The 18,169-nt window shown below is 49.2% G+C and overlaps 1 protein-coding gene across 1 annotated transcript; it reads right to left on the minus strand.

The window, feature by feature from the left end:
- Nucleotides 1-12,149: 12,149 nt before the first annotated feature.
- Asprv1 (aspartic peptidase retroviral like 1) lies at nt 12,150-13,190 on the minus strand. The gene has a single exon (XM_042683122.1). It carries the CDS (start codon nt 13,188-13,190, stop codon nt 12,150-12,152), a length of 1,041 nt encoding a protein of 346 aa, XP_042539056.1.
- Between the last annotated feature and the right edge of the window lie 4,979 nt (nt 13,191-18,169).

Genomic DNA, 18,169 nt, shown 5'->3' on the forward strand with positions numbered 1-18,169 from the left:
GTGCAGGCACGTATCTTGGTCAGGGAGAAAGCATTGCACACTGGGAAGTCATTGGGATACTTTTCCTAGCCTAGCCAAGGCCAGAAGTTTGAACAGCCAAGCAAGTGTGTGTGTGTGTGTGTGTGTGTGTGTGTGTGTGTGTGTGTTGGGGATGGAACCTGGAACCAGAACCTCACACGTGCTAGACAAGCACTGTACCACTGAATTTCATCCCCAGTCTACCTGGATTTTCAGAGCCCTAAACTCTAACCTCAGAGAGAAAATAAGCCTGGAAGGGAAAAATACATTGGCAGTGGTGGGGGCAGGAGAGAGGCGTTGTTCACATATGTCATTCTGACTGTGCTTCATAGAAGACAGGAAGTGGTTAAACTGAAATAAGGAGCAAAGCCGAGTGACTCAGGGACAGAATGTGGACCTTGGCCATGGAGGAGGGGAACACGAGGTGATACTTCACCTAGGGGTTGTGCATAAAGGCAAAACAAACCCCCCAAGGGTTATTTACACAGGAGATTCTACCAGAAACCAGGGGCACAACAGTGGCTGAGAGAAAAAGAGACAAGAGAGATCCTGGTCAAAATGCCTGCATGTTGCTAGTAGCTTCCAAGCAGCACATTTGAAACAATAGTAGCTAGAGCTCTGGCCACAGGGAGTGAAGGTCTCACACTTAAGCAAGGGACTGCGGAGTTGCTTGAGTTGCAGTAATGATGCAAGTTAGTGGGTTGATGGTCTAAGAAGTTCCAGACAAGTAACGCCAAGTGCAGAGCGTGAACTGCATGGCCTAGAAGAGGAGTCTTTAGAAACCAATGGCAGGGGGCTGGGAAGGTGGCTCAGTGGTAGAGTGCTTGCCTTGCGTGCATGAGGCCCTGGGTTTGATTCTTCAGCACCACATAAGCAGAAAAAGCCGGAAGTGGCACTGTGGCTCAAGTGGTAGAGCGCTAACCTTAAGCTGAAGAGCTGAGGGACAGCGCCCAGGCCCAGAGTTCAGGCCCCACGACCGGACACCCCCCTCCCCCAAAAAATGGCAGGAATAGGACCTTGGTGAGGAAAGGGAAAAGAGAAAAAAAGGTGCTTTCTTGCTACTATATTTAGATTCCTTCTTACAAGTCTAAATGATTCTTCCTGAACTCAATGCAGGATTCCCATTACTCCCTGCTGAAGTCTGGGGATGTGTTTACTTCAGGGAAACAGTGAGTCATGAAATACAACATCTTTTCTTTTTCTTGCTTTGGCTACCAGGAAGCTCAGAGCCTAATTCACACTTCACCTTGAGTAATTCTGTGAGATTATATGAGCTGAATGTTTGTGGCCTGATTTTCTCCCCTGGTCTTTTGTCTAACCTTGACTTTTATTAAATTTTATGTAATTTTGGAAGCTATTTCAGATCTTTGTAAAGAACAAGAAAGATCCATTTGTCATAGAAGATTGCTGTTTATGTACAAAATAAAGTTCTGGTTTTTCTTGAAGCAGAGGCAAGTTAGATTGAGTAATTAAAACAGGATATTGGATCGGAGGGAAACTAGGAGGAGGACACAGAGCTAGAGGGAAACAGGGGAAAACATAACAACAATGGGACCCTTCAGCTGCACTGGACATTGATCAAAATGAACTAAGCAACTCAATGGCAGCGATGGGAGGGAGGGAATGAGTAGGAAAGAGGGAACAGCTGACGCTAAGCAAAAGGAAAGGAATGTACATCTCACCCAGTGTGGAAGAAATAACTGTATTGTCAAAGCTCATAGAACTCATAAACTTCATAGACCATAATAGACAATTTGCCCCATGAAGGTTAGAATGTGTTTGTGACTTTAACTAAGCATCACTATCCCACAATACTGTGAAATTATGTAATCACTTAATCACAATAAAAAAATTGCAAAAGAAAAAGAAAATATAAAAAAAAACCAGGATATTGGGGTGAAGTGGATGGAGATAGAAAATGAGAGAGGAAAGGAAAGGGAAAGGGAAGAGAAGGGAGGAAGGCAGAGGTAGAAATAAACTTGTTTAGAAGGGGGCCTCCCCAAGTCTGAAGAGAATCCCACTGATCTGGGAGAAGTCTCCCCTGGAAGGCTCTGCAGAGGCCAGAGGTAATGAGTCACCAGAGAGAAGCTAGAAGAAAAAATAGCTTCTCTCCAACTCCAGAAAGTTCACTGCATTGAGGGTCATTGAGAAGAATGCTTTTCAGGCTTTTTCTGGTATGATGTGTGTGTGTGGGGGGGTGTTGGTGTGTGTGTGTGTTATGTGGGTGTGTTGGTGGTGTGTGTGTATGTTGGTGTGTGGGTGTGTGTGCGCACACGCGCGACAGTCCTGTGTCTTGAACTCAGGACCTGGGCACTACTGCACTACTATCCCTGAACTTCTGTGCTCAAGGCTAGCTCTCTCTCCCTCGAGCCACCAACTCTACTTCATGCTTTTTGGTGGTTAATTGGCGATAAGTGAGTCTCATGGTCTATCCTACCTGGGCTGGCTTTGAACTGCAATCCTTAGATCTCAGCCTCCTGAGTTGCTAGGATTAAAGGCGTGAGCCAATGGCACCTGGGCTATGGTATGTACTTTTAAAAGTACTCCCCCAAAGGTCTCAATGTGTTATTAGTGCTCATGGATATAGGTCAACCTGCAGGAAGGTATCCAGCATATGAGCAAGGTACAGCCTTGTCCCATTCAATATGTTTGTTTAGACTCAAGCTTTGATGACACAATCCCTCCATCTGGGGATGACCCTCATGTGGCTAGGTGGCACCTGGATGGCCTAAGAGCATCAGGAGCCAAAAACTTCTTGACCAACCTAAGTAAAGAGGTCTTAAGACCTGTCCTAAGAGGAGTGTTCCAGTGTCAAAGGGACTTGCTGTCTACTGGCTGGCAGACTCCAGCTGTCCCATGGCAGCTCAATGCCTCACCTCCTGGGGAAGGACTGGCTACAGAATCCTTTGGTCTTCGGAAGAAGTGGAACACAGAGAGCAAGGGAAGGAGGAAGCTGCCAGGGAATCCATCACTGGCCACCAGAGTGAGTCCTTGAGTAAAAACCCCTGACCCTCTTCCTCTGATTCTACTGCCCAACCTGGGCTCGGCTTAGGCTCCTCCAGCCTCATAAAACCAGGCATCAGAGCCCAGCCCTGCTGGTCTCCCACCCTTCTTGTGGAAAACCATCATTCATCAGACATCCAAGTCTTCCCTGAGGCAGTTCCCCCCCTCCAACTTGGCCCTGTTCACCCTCCTGACCTCATCTCCCTTCCCCTTCCACTCCCTTTTCCCAGGACACCTAGACAGGGCAGGGTAGGGGCTTTGCTCTCTTGAGATGCGCCTTGATGTCTGTGCAGCTGTTTCCTCCTTACATCTGGATCTCAGGGAGATCCTCCTGTGTAAAGTCACACCAAACCTGCTTGTGTGAACCCACACTTGTGTAAAGGCACGCTGAACATAGCTACATGAAAATCACACTTAACCTGGGTAAAAACACGCTGACTGTATAAAGTCGCACCTAATCCACCTGGGTGAAGTCACACCTGACCTGACTGTGTAAAATCACACCTGACCTACCTGCCTACCTGTGTGGTCACACCTGAGCCACCTGGGTGAAGTCACACCCACCTGGGTAAAATTTCACCTGGCCACCATCACGCCCCTCCACCGTTTTCTCTCTCTGACTCACTTTACTCTCTAATCACCGTGTGACATGCACTTTTTTTTTTTTTTTTAAATCTTACCTATGTTCACATGGAACTCAGAGCAGAGATTAAACTCCATGACTCTGTCCCAGCACACCTGGAACAGGGTGGTTGGTCTAAGCGGAGGCTCAGCCACACCTACGGTGGGTGAGCAAATGACTCAACTGAAGAATCATCTTTATCTGATCATATAAACTAATATATATTGACATGATCTCCAGGAAGTGGACACGAGAGCCTTTTTTCTTTGCTGCTGTTTTTTTCTTTTCCTTTTGTCTCATTTGTTTGTTTGTCTGTCTTTGGGAGGGCAAGGGGAGGCACAGAAATGGAGGGACAAAGGATGACCAAATGCAGCAGTGGTGCTCACTAGACACTATGTTGAAAAGGAACTATACAACTTGTGGTGGGAATGGGAGGAAAAACTGGGAGAAATTGAGGGAAGTGGTATGACATTGTCCAAAAACAAATGTACTCATTACCTCTTTGTACATCACCTTTATAATAACAGTAAAAAAAAGTTTTATTTAAAAGAATAAAAGAAAGAGCTGGGTTCTGGTGGCTCATACCTATAATCCTAGGTATTCAGGAAGCTGAGATCTGAGAATCAAAGTTCACAGAAAGTTCTTGAGACTCATCTCTAGTTAGTAACAGAAAAAGCCAAAGTGGCACTCTGGCTCAAGTGGTAGAGCATTAGCCTTGAGGACAAAAGGAGCTTAGGGACAGTACCCAGGCCCAGAGTTCAAGCCCCAGGGTAAAAAGAAGAAAGAAGAAAGAGGAGGAGGAGGAGGAGGAGGAGGAGGAGGAGGAGGAGGAGGAGGAGGAGGAGGAGGAGGAGGAGGAGGAGGAGGAGGAGGAGGAGGAGGAGGAGGAGGAGGAGGAGGAGGAAGAGAGATCTTTAAGAGCAAACATCAGGCTCTGTGCTGAGGCAGGACGTTCGTCAGCACTCATGTAACAAGCCTGGCACGGAGGCAGGCCAGCATCATATGTCCCCAAGCACGGGTGAAGAACCACAGCAAGGCTTTTTATTAAAAATGAAAGGCTACTGGGCACAGGCAGGTGATGCTTGTAATCCTAGCTACTCAGGAGGTTGGGATCTGAGGATCATGGTTTAAAGCCATTCAAGACAGCAAAGTCCTTGTGAGACTCTTATGTCCAATAAACTACTCAGAAAAAGCCAGAGTGGGGCTGTGGCTCAAGTAGTAGAGCACTATCGTTGAGTACAAAGAGGCTCAGGGACAGCACTCAGGCCCTGAGTTCAAGCCCCAGGACTGGCAGAAAGAAAGGAAGGAAAGAAGGGAAAGAAAGAGAGAGAGAGAAGGAAGGAAGAAAGGAAAGAAGGAAGGAAGGAAGGAAGGAAGGAAAGAAAGAAAGACAGACTAGATTTATATAGGAAAGCAAGGGGCATCAGGAAATGCCAGCAATTTAGAACAATCCCGATGACTTGTTCAAAAAAAAATAAAAGTAATTTGATAGAAAACATTTTGAGTTAGTTTCATCCTCTGCTTTAAATTTCTAATATTTTTAGCTTGATTAAATGCTGCTCATCTACAAATTTTTTCTTCACATACGGGGCTGGGAAGGTGGCTCAGTGGTAGAGTGCTTGCCTTGCATGCCTGAGGCCCTGGGTTCGATTCCTCAGCACCACATAAGCAAAAAGAAAAAAGCCGGAAGTGGCGCTGTGGCTCGAGTGGTAGAGCGCTAGCCTTGAGCTGAAGAGCTGAGGGACAGTGCCTAGGCCCAGAGTTCAGGCCCCACGACCAGACCCCCAAGAAATGACACATACGTAAAGGTGGATAAGGCACCAGTGGCTCATGTGTATAATCCTAGCTACTCATGAGGCTGAGATCTAAGGATTGTTGTTCAAACCCAGTCCAAGCAGAAAAGTCCATGAGACTTCTATGTCCAATTTACCACCTAAAAACTGGAAGTGGAGCTGTGGCTCAAAGTGGCAGAGTGCTAGCCTTGAGCTAAAAAGCTCAGGAACAGAGCCCAGGCCCTCAGTTCAAGCCCCAGGACCAGCATAAACAAAATAACCTCCCCCCCCAAACCAAAGCAAATGCTTAGTGAATTTTTAGACGTTCAATACCCACAAATGTCCCTCAGGCACGGACCAGGACATCATGGACCTAGGTGTCCCCAAGTGTCCTCACCAACAGTTCCACCCAATCAGTGTCCACTGCTGCCAGGTAGGCATCTGGGGTGGCCCCATCCTTTTTTGCCTCTATAATTTTATCTCCTGAGACTGTATCTCTCTGCACTGTGGTTTGATTTTTGCATATTTGCCTTAGCAAATGATGTAAGTGGCACATATTGTGCATGTTTTCTGGCTGATTACCTTCGCTTGCAGTGTGAGATGTGTCCGTGTTGTATGTGGTTAGAAAACATTCCTTTTCATTATTTTATAGTGAGGTTTGAAACAGCAAAATATTGGAAACAATCTAAATGTACAAAAATAGATTGGTTCAAATACAGGGCTTTATTAAGTATGAAGTTCTGTACAACCCTATTTATGTCTTAAAAAGAAAGAAAAGTCATGGAGGGAGTAAAAGAGAAACAAGGAAAATGCATCCATATGAATGACTATGGAGAAAGGTCTGGAAAGAAAGATATGCCATATTTGACCTATAGAGAGTAAGTGAGTGAGTGCAAAGTCCTTTATGAAGTGTGTGTGTGTGTGTGTGTGTGTGTGTGTGTGCATGCACATGCGCGTGCATGGATTGACTTAGGTTTCTGGTTTTCCTGTAATGAACACTCATTGCTTCTGCAACTAAATAAAACAAAAACAATAAAACAATAAAAGGAAAAAAGGATTTAAATGATGAAAGAATCCACAGAGAACTAATAATTAAGAAAATATTTGAAATTTCAGGGAGATTTTAGGATGTCTCCTACCCCCGGCCCCAGCCAGTCTCCTACTTTAGTTTCAGCCAATTTCTAGTTTCTTCTTGTCTGGTGATTTATTGAGTTCTCTATTTTCATAAATTGATTAAAAATGAATATTTCCCAACCGTAGTTCACATATTTCTGAGGTTTGCAAATTCCTCACACATTGTTTTATTTAACCAAACCTATTTGTTGGGTGCTTCTGCTTTTCAAATTCATTTTCACCCACTTTGCCTTGCCTTGCTCTGTTTAAAACAAATGAAAACTACCTAAATTCATTCCACTCAAATCCTTCTTTGTCCAAAACTGCTTCAGCTGAGTAAATTGAATGCTCCAAAATCAAGCAGGCTTAAGTTCCAATCCAGTCCAGCCACTTGGCATTGAGCAATATATTAAGCAAATTAACCTCTCCCAATTTAATTTCTCCATCTATTAAATGGGGATTAAACCATCACTGGAGAATTAAATCTTCACTGAAGAGTGACCAAGTCAACTATTTGTCAGTCCCCTCCCTTGGGGCAGGGATTCATTGTTGGGGGGAGGGGCTCTCAACTTGACCCCACATTTCTGTTGTACAGCTCCCAAGTTTACCCACTAGACACCAATAGCCATCCTGGCAAAACTGTAACAACCAAATGACCCCAGAGGTGGCCAGTGTGCTGGCTTCTTTCTTTTCTCTTCACCCTCTCCTTCTTCCCCTCCACGCCCCCTCCCGCCCTGCCTCCGGTCCTGTTGGCATGTCCTCTGACTGGGGCCAGCACTTCTCAGCTCACCCCTTGGCCAGTGCACACTTTCCAGCAAATATCCTTCTTCCATCACGTCTTTCCTTATCTCCCCACGGTGGGCTGCCAGAATGCACAGCCAATGATATGTGTTAAGGTTCTCTTAAGTTGCTAGGCCAAACCAGTGTTACCTGGAAGATAAAGCTATTTTTCTTCCTCATCTTTCCTACCTGCCTAAACCCATGGAGGAGTATGGGACCTCCCTTATCACCCCCTCCCCCAACCCACTTGACAGCTTCTTAGACCAAGATACATTACTGACATGTATGTTTATGTTTCAAGGTTGGCTTTTTCTTTATTGCTGTTCTGAGGGGTTTTTGTTGTTGTTTGTTCATTTATCTGTCTCTGGGAGGGGAAAAGGGCACAGAAATGGAGGGACAAAGGGTGAACAAATGCAGCAGTGGTGCTCATTAGACACTATATTGAAAATGAACTTGTGGGTGGGAATGGGAGGGAAAAACTGGGAGAAAGCGAGGGAAAGGGTGACATTGCCCAAAAAAGAAATATACTCTTTTCCTTTTTGTTTTGGTCAATTGTGGGCCTGGGCGCTGTCCCTCAGCTCTTCAGCTCAAGGCGAATGCTCTACCACTTGAGCCACAGTGCTACTTCCTGTTTTCTGACTTTCCTGCCCAGGCTGGCTTTGAACCGTGATCCTCAGATCTCAGCCTCCTGAGTCTAGGATCACAGGCCTGAGCCACCGGCGCCCGGGAAGAAATATACTCTTTACCTGACTTACATGACTACAACCCCTCTGCACATCACTTTTGCAATAACAAAAGAGAAAAAAAATCAGTTTAAAGATCTCCTCTAGGGCCCCCCACCCCATCCCAGAATATGACAGGGGCAGAAACAGGGCGGCACAGCTGCTGCCTCAGCCTCCAACCAACGTGACACCCCAGAGGGCAGGGTCCCCTGCCCTCCTCCCAGTTTATGGAGAGACTGTGACCAGAGCTCAGAAGGATAGAGTGGGCGTTCTAAGCAATATTGATCTGAGAGAATTCACCAAGGTCCAGGTACAGAGAGTCACCAAGCTCACCAGGTTTGGGGATGCCAGACCACAGCTGGGCAGTCCACAGTCCACAGCCTGACCAGGGTATGCCCTGCTTAGAGCCCAACCAGGAAGCTCCATTAACTGTGGTTGCTTGACAACAATGTACTTTGGACAGGAGTAGTGAGTGATGGGTATAGAACAGGAAATGGAAGCTAAAGCGATAAAATGCCTGCCTAGAAAATTCAAACCCCAATACCACCAAGAAACAGAGGAAGGAAGGAAGGAAGGAAGGAAGGAAGGAAGGAAGGAAGGAAGGAAGGAAGGAAGGAAGGAAGGAAGGAAGGAAGGAAGGAAGGAAGGAAGGCAGGCAGGCAGGCAAGCAAGCGAGCTTTTGAGCTTAGTTGGATTAAAAACATGAGGAATTGTCAAGCTTGTTCTGGAGTGTTAGGCATCAGTTGTGAAGTGGTCATTATTTAGAGATGGTGATGTCTCATTAGGCCAGGAATTGTCTCTTCACTGGAGAGGTAGCCAGGTAGTCCAGGCCTGGGCTTTTTTTTTCTTTCTTTTTTGTTTTTTGGGTCCGGTTGTGGGGCCTGAACTCTGGGCCTGGGCGCTGTCCCTCAGCTCTTCAGTTCAAGGCTAGCACTTTACCACTTGAGCCACAGCACCACTTCCGGCTTTTTTTCCCCCCTGCTTATGTGGTGCTGAGGAATCAAACCCAGGGCCTCATGCATGCAAGGCAAGTGCTTTACCACTGAGCCACCTTCCCAGCCCCAGGCCTGGACTTCTTAAGCTCTTGTGTGTATGAGAATGATCTGCGGTGAGGTCTGAGCATCTGTGACTCTTAGCAAGCTCCAGGTGACAGGGCTACTGCCTTTTTGCTGGTCTGTCACCCTGCGGGTGGCTACCAGTGGAACTTGGATCAGGGGTTCCCAGGCTTGGGTACACCTTGGGAGCCTGGTAGGTGAGGGAGGTGACTGTAATTAGTCTTCCCAAGATACTCTAACTTGCCACAGGAATCAACATTTGCCTTCACCCTATACCCATTGTCCAACATCAGTGCTGCCATGGCTTCTGGGCTAAGTTCTTTGCTGCTGATTTATTCTAGCTGGTGCCCAGGTGAGTTTTCTGTCCCTCTGAGGCTCAGACCACCCGCCTGTGAGTCAAGTGTGAACTGACTCACAGTCCTGCACACAGTGGTATTTGTAGTCACAGCATCTGAGTCTCATGTGGATCTTATCGCAAAACCCACAGGTGGTACCTTCCTCCATGAGGCTGTCAGATAGTGTAGAGCCCTTCTCTCACTGGGCTCACTTGAGGGGCTCCTCTTATTCTACAAAGAATCTTCTGACTCAGATGGACTCTCTTCACTCAGAAACAGAATAAAGGGTATCAGTGGTAGAGACCATTGGAGTCAACCCAGGATAAGGCTCCACCCACTGCTGGAGTAGGAATAGGGCCAGGGACAGCTTGACTCTTTCTCCAAATTCTGTCCAATGTCCTGGCCCCTCTGCCCCACCTACTCACCCCCCCCCCCCCTTCACCGACTCCTTGCCTCCCTCCTCAGCCCTCTGCATAGCTAGCAAGGATCTGAAGGATCCGGAAGAAACTAGGTCACAGGGAGGAACTACCTGGTTGTTTCTCAAAAGGTTTGGCCCAGGAGAACAGCAGCATTTGTGAGGCCAGCAGAAAGAGAGGTACAAAAACAAAACAAAACAAAAAAACCCAAAAACAAAGCAACACTGTGAAGAGGGCATGAGATTTGGGAGGCATCAGGAGGACCCTGTTCTCTGGGCCTTGGTTTCCTGGGGAAGAAATGGCCTCCCAGTCCCCACCTGTCCACCCTGTATCCGAGGCTCACAGAGCTAATTCCAGTTCAAGTACTTAGCTGCCCACAAACAGGGTTACAGGGATTAGAGGCGGAGTCATGCCCTAGGCCCAGGAGAATGACAGCTGACTCCTGAAGGAAGCAGGGCACAGAAAGAGCACTATCCTAGCTCTCATCGGCCTCTGATGTCCGGAGGCTTTGAAGGAGGAAGCTGCCCCCTGACCTCTTGCCAGCTGCTCAGGCTGTCTCTCCCGTGAGTTCTCCGGGTGACTCTGAGAGGCTCGTTCTACCTGGAGAAGGGAAAATAGCCCTTCATGCCTCCCTTCAAGCAGCTTTCAAAACCCTGCACCTCCATGTGCCTGCATGTTCCTGTGTCTGACCTTGCACTAATTTCTTGGACTTAGCCCTGAGGACCAGTTTTTCTGAGATAAATGGTGGAGAGGCTGAGATCTGGAACAAATATACTCCTCTGTGGAGCAGCTCCCTTGCCACAAAGCTTTTCCCTGTGGCTTGAAGGGTTTTCAGTCCAGCCCTGCTCAGTTCAAGAGGAAGAGACACAATAAGTTGGAAACAAATAGGGATTGGACCCCCTAAGAGACATATACCCCATTCCTGATTCTCCCTTCCCATTGGGCATCTCTAGTTTCAGGCTCCATTCCAACTTTCTCTAAGAAGATGTCTTCTTATGAGCAAAGCCTCTACCAAGCTGCCTAAGCCCTTCCTACCCTCCCCTACCTACACACACACACACACACACACACACACACACACACACACGCACGCACGCACGCACGCACGCACGCACGCATGCACGCACACAGCTGCCTCCTCTGTCTCCCAGAACTCCCATGGACTGCCCTTCACAAGCCAGGACTTGTTGTCTGGCCTCATTTTCTGCCTCCAAGTTCAGGTTCCCAGGGCAGCTGTACAAACCTATTTGTTAGGTAGATACTTTTCCATTTGTTTATAATTACCCATAATTTCCTAATCCTCATCAAGGCATCTTAGAAAATAGCCTTGGGAGTCACTTTTGGGTATACGGAACAATTTGGATGCTAAAACATTATGGATTGAAATAATTAGAAAAGTTATAAGTAGATTATAAATGACAAGCAGAATTATAAAGGGAATACCTCAAAATACTTTACGTTGAGGCTATCTTAGAAAATTCAAGATCTACAGTCATTAGATATTTTCTTTCTTTTTTTTTTTTTTTAAGGACAAACAAGACAAACATTTCTCACAAGACTGCAGGTTAAGAAGCCATCACTCAGGGCCCCACCAAATTTGGTATCTTATTAGACAGACAGACAGATAGATAGATAGACAGACAGACAGACAGACGAATTTCTTACATCTGCAGGCAAGCCAAACACTGCAAATACTTGAGTACTCATCATTGACACTCCTTCCCTGTTTTCCACATCCCCCTCTCATTCCGTCTGCTCATCCCCAATCAGCACATTACATGGTTTTTCCATGAACTATACTTTATTGGATTTTGAAGTATTGGCCCAAGTCTCAATGGATTTCAAAGCAAACGACAGAAGGAAATATGCATGGCACCGGGGGGAAGACTGCCCCCTCTTTCCCAAGGCTCTGGCTCACGAGGGCCCTGCAGTCTGACCCAGCCCTGCGGAGCAGATTTCTGGACCTGAGGGTGACCAAGCCACCCTTCAGCGTCCCCTCCTCCAGTCCTTTCTCAAAGACAGATTATTTCTAGCCTCCTTTAGGCCTTCAAGTCACTATCACCACCACAGCAGCTCCATGACCACTGGGACCACGCCAGGCTGGCTTCCTTCCCTTCTGCCATTTCCATGAAGTTCCCTCTCCCCCACCCCAGGGACAAAGCAAGACCCCCTGCACCAGGAGGAGGGCCAAGGGCAAGAGTTGGCTTCGGAGGCTGTCCCTGCCCGAGGGCTCCCCCAAGGATACCCACCCTGGGCACTGGTGGGTCTCCCCACAGCTCTCTGGGAGGCAGGGGCAGGGAGAACGGGGGCTTCTTAGTAGGAGGGCTGCTGTGGGCCCTCCTCTGAGGACGGCTCCTCCTCGATCAGCTCCAGGTCGAACTCATCCTCCAGAGAGCCCCCGACGGGCAGCAGGCGGAACTTCTTTCCCTTCAGGGTGCAGGTGCGGTGCTCGAAGTCCAGGACGGCGTTGTGGTCCTGCAGCACATCGGTGCCGATGATGGCTTCTTCCGCGCTGGCGTTGGCCACCAGGAACTCGGCCTTCAGCTTCAGCTTGCCCAGGGACACCACGGTGTCCCAGACGCCCAGGATCTTCATTTCGGCCCCGTTGGCCACCTTCACCACGTTCTCAAAGGGCCGCAGGGTATCCAGATCGCCGTCCGTGACCTCCTCCCACAGGCTGGGGTGCACCACGGACACCTGCGCCCCCGAGTCCACCAGGAACCTCACCGGCACGCCGCCGATCTTCCCCTTCAGGTAGTAGCCCTTACCCATGCTGTTGGCAAACACGATCTCTTTGGGCCGGAAGCCCTGGGCCTGCCCGGGCCCCCCGAAGGCCTTCAGGAGGGTGTCCTTCACCACCGCGTAGTCCCCCTGGTCGTGCGCACTGAGTCCGTTGTAGACGTCCAGGGCGTCTCCCCTGAGCGCCTCTTTCAGGAACCGGAGCTTGGTGGCGTGGTCCCAATGGTTGAGGTCATCGATAACCTCGAAGTGGTGCAGCCAGCGGCTCGGGGCTACGTTGGCGCCGTCGAAAGGCTCGGGGATGAAGGCGTGCTCCCGGCGGCCCGCCTGGGTCCTGGCTCCACTCGCGGCCATCCCTCTGCTCGCCTGCGGAACCTCAGCAGCAACCCACGCCAAGGAGAGAAGGCCGCAGAGCAGTGTGGGCGCAATCACGCTGGAGGACAAGGCCTGTCTAAGCAGCGCTGATTCCTTGCCCCGCCTGGGCAAGCAGAAGGGAGCAGACAAGGGCTGTCTGGCTGACTGATGGGCACGGAGGAGCAGGCAGGCAGTTTGCTGTGGCCTGATCTCTCTGCAGAGCCTTTTTGATGCCTGGCCGGCGCCCCCAGGGCTCCCCATTCTCCTTTGTTCTGGAAGCTCCACCCCCCCCTCAGCCCCGCCTTCTGGCCAGCATCCTGCCCGACTAGCAGGATGGGTGCCTCACCCTGCAGTACCCATCCATCCATGGGATTGACCCAGGCCAGCCCACGTGGCAAGAAAGGCAGTCTCCGTGGGGGCTGGGGGTAGGTAGGTACCCTCCCCAGCTTGTGTCCCTGAATAACCCAGATGAAGACACAGGCTGTTATGACATTCAGGTGTTTGTCATTAGCCAGAGGAGGGAGGGGGGCGGCAGGGACCAGACTCCCATCTGCTTTTAGTTTGGAAAGCCCCTTTTGGCTTTACCTAAGTGAGTGGTCAAAGGGAAGGACCCTGTGCGTACTGAGCTCCCAGTATTCCCGGGCACTCAGATCTGGGGGTCTATTGTATATTCCAAACCAAGTATGGGATCCTGAAGATTCCCTAGAGAAGGAGACAGAAGAGGATCTCAGACAGCATTCTTTTTCTTTTGGGGGGCAGGGTCTGTCATGGGACTTGAACTCAGGGCCTGGGCACTGTCCCTGAGTTCTTTTTTGCTCAAGGCTAGGACTTTACCACTTTGAGCCACAGCGCCACTTTCAGAAAGCATTCTTTAAGTGAGGTAGGACAGATGCACGCACACACACATCCTCAATTTCTGAAGTAATATGCCTTTATCAGTCACCCCTAATTCAGAGTCTTCCCTTTTCAGGGTAGACCTCACCCCCATGGGCTTCCATTAATGCCTAGGAGTGGGCTAACATGGTCTTCTGGGTGTGGAGGTGAATGAAGCCCAGGATCTGACTCCAACTCTGAGTGGGTCCTTCTGAGTTGAGTGAGGGAAACATCTGCCGTGTTACCATGACACTGAAAAGGGCCTGGAAGGTTTTGGCTGGAGAAGGGAATCTGGGTGACATGTTGTCCCTCCACTTCTAGGGTGAATGACAGACCTGGATGTACCATGGAGGTCCATGGGGGTAGATCTGTGAGCCCGAGGACTGGAGCCTGGCTGGGGTCTGTGCAGTGAGGTTGGGGCCATTGGAAAGACTCAGTTTTATGACTCTGTTCAAATGTCACCTCCTTCATGTAGCTTTCTCTTCCATCCTTAGTACCTGTGCACACTTGCAGCCAAATGCGTATTACAAGGTACACTGATGGTTTGTCCCCAAGTCTATCTCCTGCAACAAACTAGTCTTTGGCTCACAAACCAGCCATTTGTGACTGTCTCTACGCTTCAATAGAAACTTACTCTGGGACCCAGGAGGTGAGCTCTGAGCTCTAGGTCTGCCTGTGTGTTGTTACTACAGGAGACATGAAGAATGGAAAAGGAAAGATGAATGGAAAGGAAAAGGCCTCAGTGGCACAGTTGTGACTCTGGGCTGCTTTTCCTGGCCAAGATCCTGCCTGCCCCTTGACAGTTCTTTATGCCATTCATTACCTAGTACCTGGCTGAATCCCCAATGTACCTGGCTCATTCGTGCCTCTGGAAGTCCCAGGGTCCCCAAGCACACTTCAACACCCTCAAGCTCTGCTCCTGTGTTCGGCACCTTTGACCTGACACAGTGAGCCAGCAGAGAAGCACTTGGTCAACACCTCTTGCCATAGCTGCCCGGCTAAGGAGGGGCATGGTGGCATTCCAGGAGTCGGGAAGAAGGGGAAGTGGAACACTGGGAATGTGTCAAGTGCAGGTGAGCCTCTGAGAAGATTACCCAATGAAAACTGTGCATCTAGAAAAATAGTCTAGCTACCCACAAGACCAGGAAGCCCCTTCTGCCAGTGAACTTGCATGGATAGACTTGGGACTGTTGGGATGGGCTGGCCCAGTGGCTTCCTGCCTCCCAGATATTTGTCACCTCACCCACTTGGGCTCCTGGAAGTGGGGATGTGTGAGGAGGCTATCACGTGACTGGGGGAGGGGAGAGAAGGGGTGGCTTGTCAGCTGACAGAGCAGGACTGCTACATGTCCTACACCGACTCTTCAAACCACAATTCTAGATGTTCAAGTCACAGCTCCCTGTGGCTCTGACACTGAGATTAGGTGTCTCTTAGGACACTATTTGCCTGAGTTTAGAGTTCACTTTAGCAAAGTCCTTTCACATCTCCCACTTCAGTGAGCACCATGGCAACCTAACCAGGATGGTCCATATTCTAGGACCTCAAAGCACAGCAGGTGCCAAGCCATGCAGGTTGGGTAAGGGAATTTTGAAGAAGAAGAAGAAAAAAAAAAAAAAACAGACAGAAGGCGCAGGCTTGGCTGGGGAAGGCTGACCTGACGTCCTCGGGGTTGGGCTTCAGATGGCCTCTCACGGGGACGGTGGCCCCAGTGCACAGTGAAGCAAGAACTGACTGCTAAATGTTCAGGAATTTGCTAAGCCAATTGGTAGCTCGAAATTGGATGTCGTGGGAGTATTTACATCGCAGAAATTGGAGAATGCTAAATCGGGACTTTTTTTTTTTCTAGAAAGCCACTTTATTTTTTGCATGGAGGCCCGGAAACCCCCTCTTTTCTCTGTCTCCCTCCCCTCCCCCCTCATTAAGTTATGGCAATCTCCGCTCCTCAGGTGCCTAGGCCCTGTGTAATAGAAGAAACCAGCCCCACCTGGCCAGCAACCTTCTCCATTGTCCCCCAGTTTAAGGAAGCTGCGGCCAGGAGCCTTTCCACAGGGAGGCCCTGGAGGCCCCCTGTTCACATCTCTATTGCACAGCACGGCATGTGCTGGTTACCCTGACTGCTGGAAGGGGTCAGAGGTCAGCCTTTGGCTGAGTTTCTGCGGCCAGAATCAGGAACATGGTGGAGATAACTTCTCAGGTTTTTTTAGCCCATCCATGGAACAACCCAAAAGCACGCAGGCAGGGCCTTTGAAATGGCTATGGTAAGTCATGGGGCTAAACCAGCTGGGGCAGGCAGGGAGCCTCCTCCCAGAACCCAGCACATGGCAGTAATTATTGACAAGTATAGGTATTGGGGTGGAACACCCTCATTATCACCTCATTAGCATCTCCTGAGTGTAAATCAGGCACTCTGAACTTGGCTGAGAGAAGGTAACAAACAGGAAGGACTTAGGGAATCCCCACCCTCTACACCCCCTCATGGAAATTTCTCGAGGGTGAGCTCTACTGGCCCAATTCTGTCCTGATACCCTGGTTCTCTTTTCCATTTCTCTTCCCCTACAAGAGTTGAGCAAGCTGGGCGCCGGTGGCTCACGCCTGTAATCCTAGCTACTTAGGAGGCTGAGAACTGAGGATCTCAGTTCAAAGCCAGCCCCGGCAGGAAAGTCCGTGAAACTCCTATCTCCAATAAACCACCAGAAAACCAGAAGTGGCACAGTGGTAGAGCGCTTGCCTTGCACGCATGAGGCCCTGGGTTCAATTCCTAAGCACCACATAAGCAGAAAAAGCCGGAAGTGGCACTGTGGCTCAAGTGGTAGAGTGCTGGCCTTGAGCTGAAGAGCTGAGGGACAGCGCCCAGGCCCAGAGTTCAGGCCCATGACCGACCAAAAAAAGAGTTGATCAGAGGAGTAAGAGTCCAGAGCAGGGGCCTTCAGCCCCCCAGAGAATTGAAGCCCTCGGTGAGCAGACAGACACATTACGTAGTCTGCTGCCTGAAGACCTCTGAGGAATACAACAGGGGTTTAAGGAGGAGCCTGAAGCCTTCAAAGTCCTGTGAGGTGAAGACATGACCCACAAGGCAAGCTGGGGAATGACAGGCCTGGGAGCAGACCTGCTCTTCTACTCAGATCGTTTTCAACAAGGAGCTGAGAGCAAGAGACAACTAGGGACAGTGATGCCCATCATGAAGCCCTGCCTGGAACAGGCGGCGGCTCTGGAAAACAGAGGTCAGCCTGTGTCATGCACAGATCCTCTCTGTGGCTCCCTCTCTGCTGAGGCAGAGGAGCAATGAGAGAGAGGGGGAGAGTAAAAAGAAAAAGAACAACAAAAAGATTAAAAGAGAGAGAAAAAACCCACTCCACATACTGTACACACATCTTGTACATGGGAAACACATGCTGTATACACACTATGCACATGCTATGTACACAATATACACACGCTATATACACACTATGCATGCACTGTGTACACACTATGCACATGCTGTGCATGCATTGTGCACAGCACATGCTGCATATGCTCTATGCATATGCTCTATATACACTGCACATACTGCACACACTGCATACTGTGTACACACTATCCATACAATGTGTACACACTATGCACACACTGTTTACATGCTATGCAACATGCTGCATACACATACGTACACACTGTATACACGCTATGCACACCATGTATACATACCATGCACACACACTGCATCCATGCTGTATGCACACGTGTATACATACGGTGACCCTAGGGTTCTCAGATGAAAACAGCCAAGACATTGTGTAATGTGCACGTGGAATGAAGCTCCCATCTTTTGTTTTGTGTATTCATTTGCCTTTGCGTTGCCAGTGAGTATTAAAATCCTATTTATTGGAAGCACCTGCTGTTTATTAGCCTCTAGGCACACTTGCCGCTTTAGAAAACTAGGCAGGTCCCATCCCCATGGCTTACAAGCTAATGAAAACAGGATGCAGATGTTTAACAGCCAGGTTTTGAAGAGTTTAAGACCAATGTGTATGTGTAGGCTGACCCACTTCAAGCAGCCCCCAGTCACAACCACGCCGCTTTGAAGGAGCCAGTTTTTAAGTGGGTCAGCCTGTCTTCTGCTCCTTCCCACCAGAGGCAAGGACCTGGGGCACTTGGTCTTTCTACCCTGGGGCACTTGCCACAGCTCCCCACCCAGGCCACCCCGAAGCCCTGTCCCAGGCTTGCATGTATAGGGGGGGGGGGTTGGCAGCTGCTAGGAGCGCTGTCCCCAAATACATTCCTCTCCAGCCATTGCTGCAGGAAGCTATGGCGCTTCAAGCTAAAAAAGAAAATGAAGAGGTGAGTCTGCTATAGTAATCTACCTAGAGCTTCAGATAGGAGGCCAA

The sequence above is a fragment of the Dipodomys spectabilis genome, unplaced genomic scaffold (assembly GCF_019054845.1).
Source record: "Dipodomys spectabilis isolate Male_0828 unplaced genomic scaffold, ASM1905484v1 ptg000079l, whole genome shotgun sequence".
NCBI classification, from domain to species: domain Eukaryota; kingdom Metazoa; phylum Chordata; class Mammalia; order Rodentia; family Heteromyidae; genus Dipodomys; species Dipodomys spectabilis.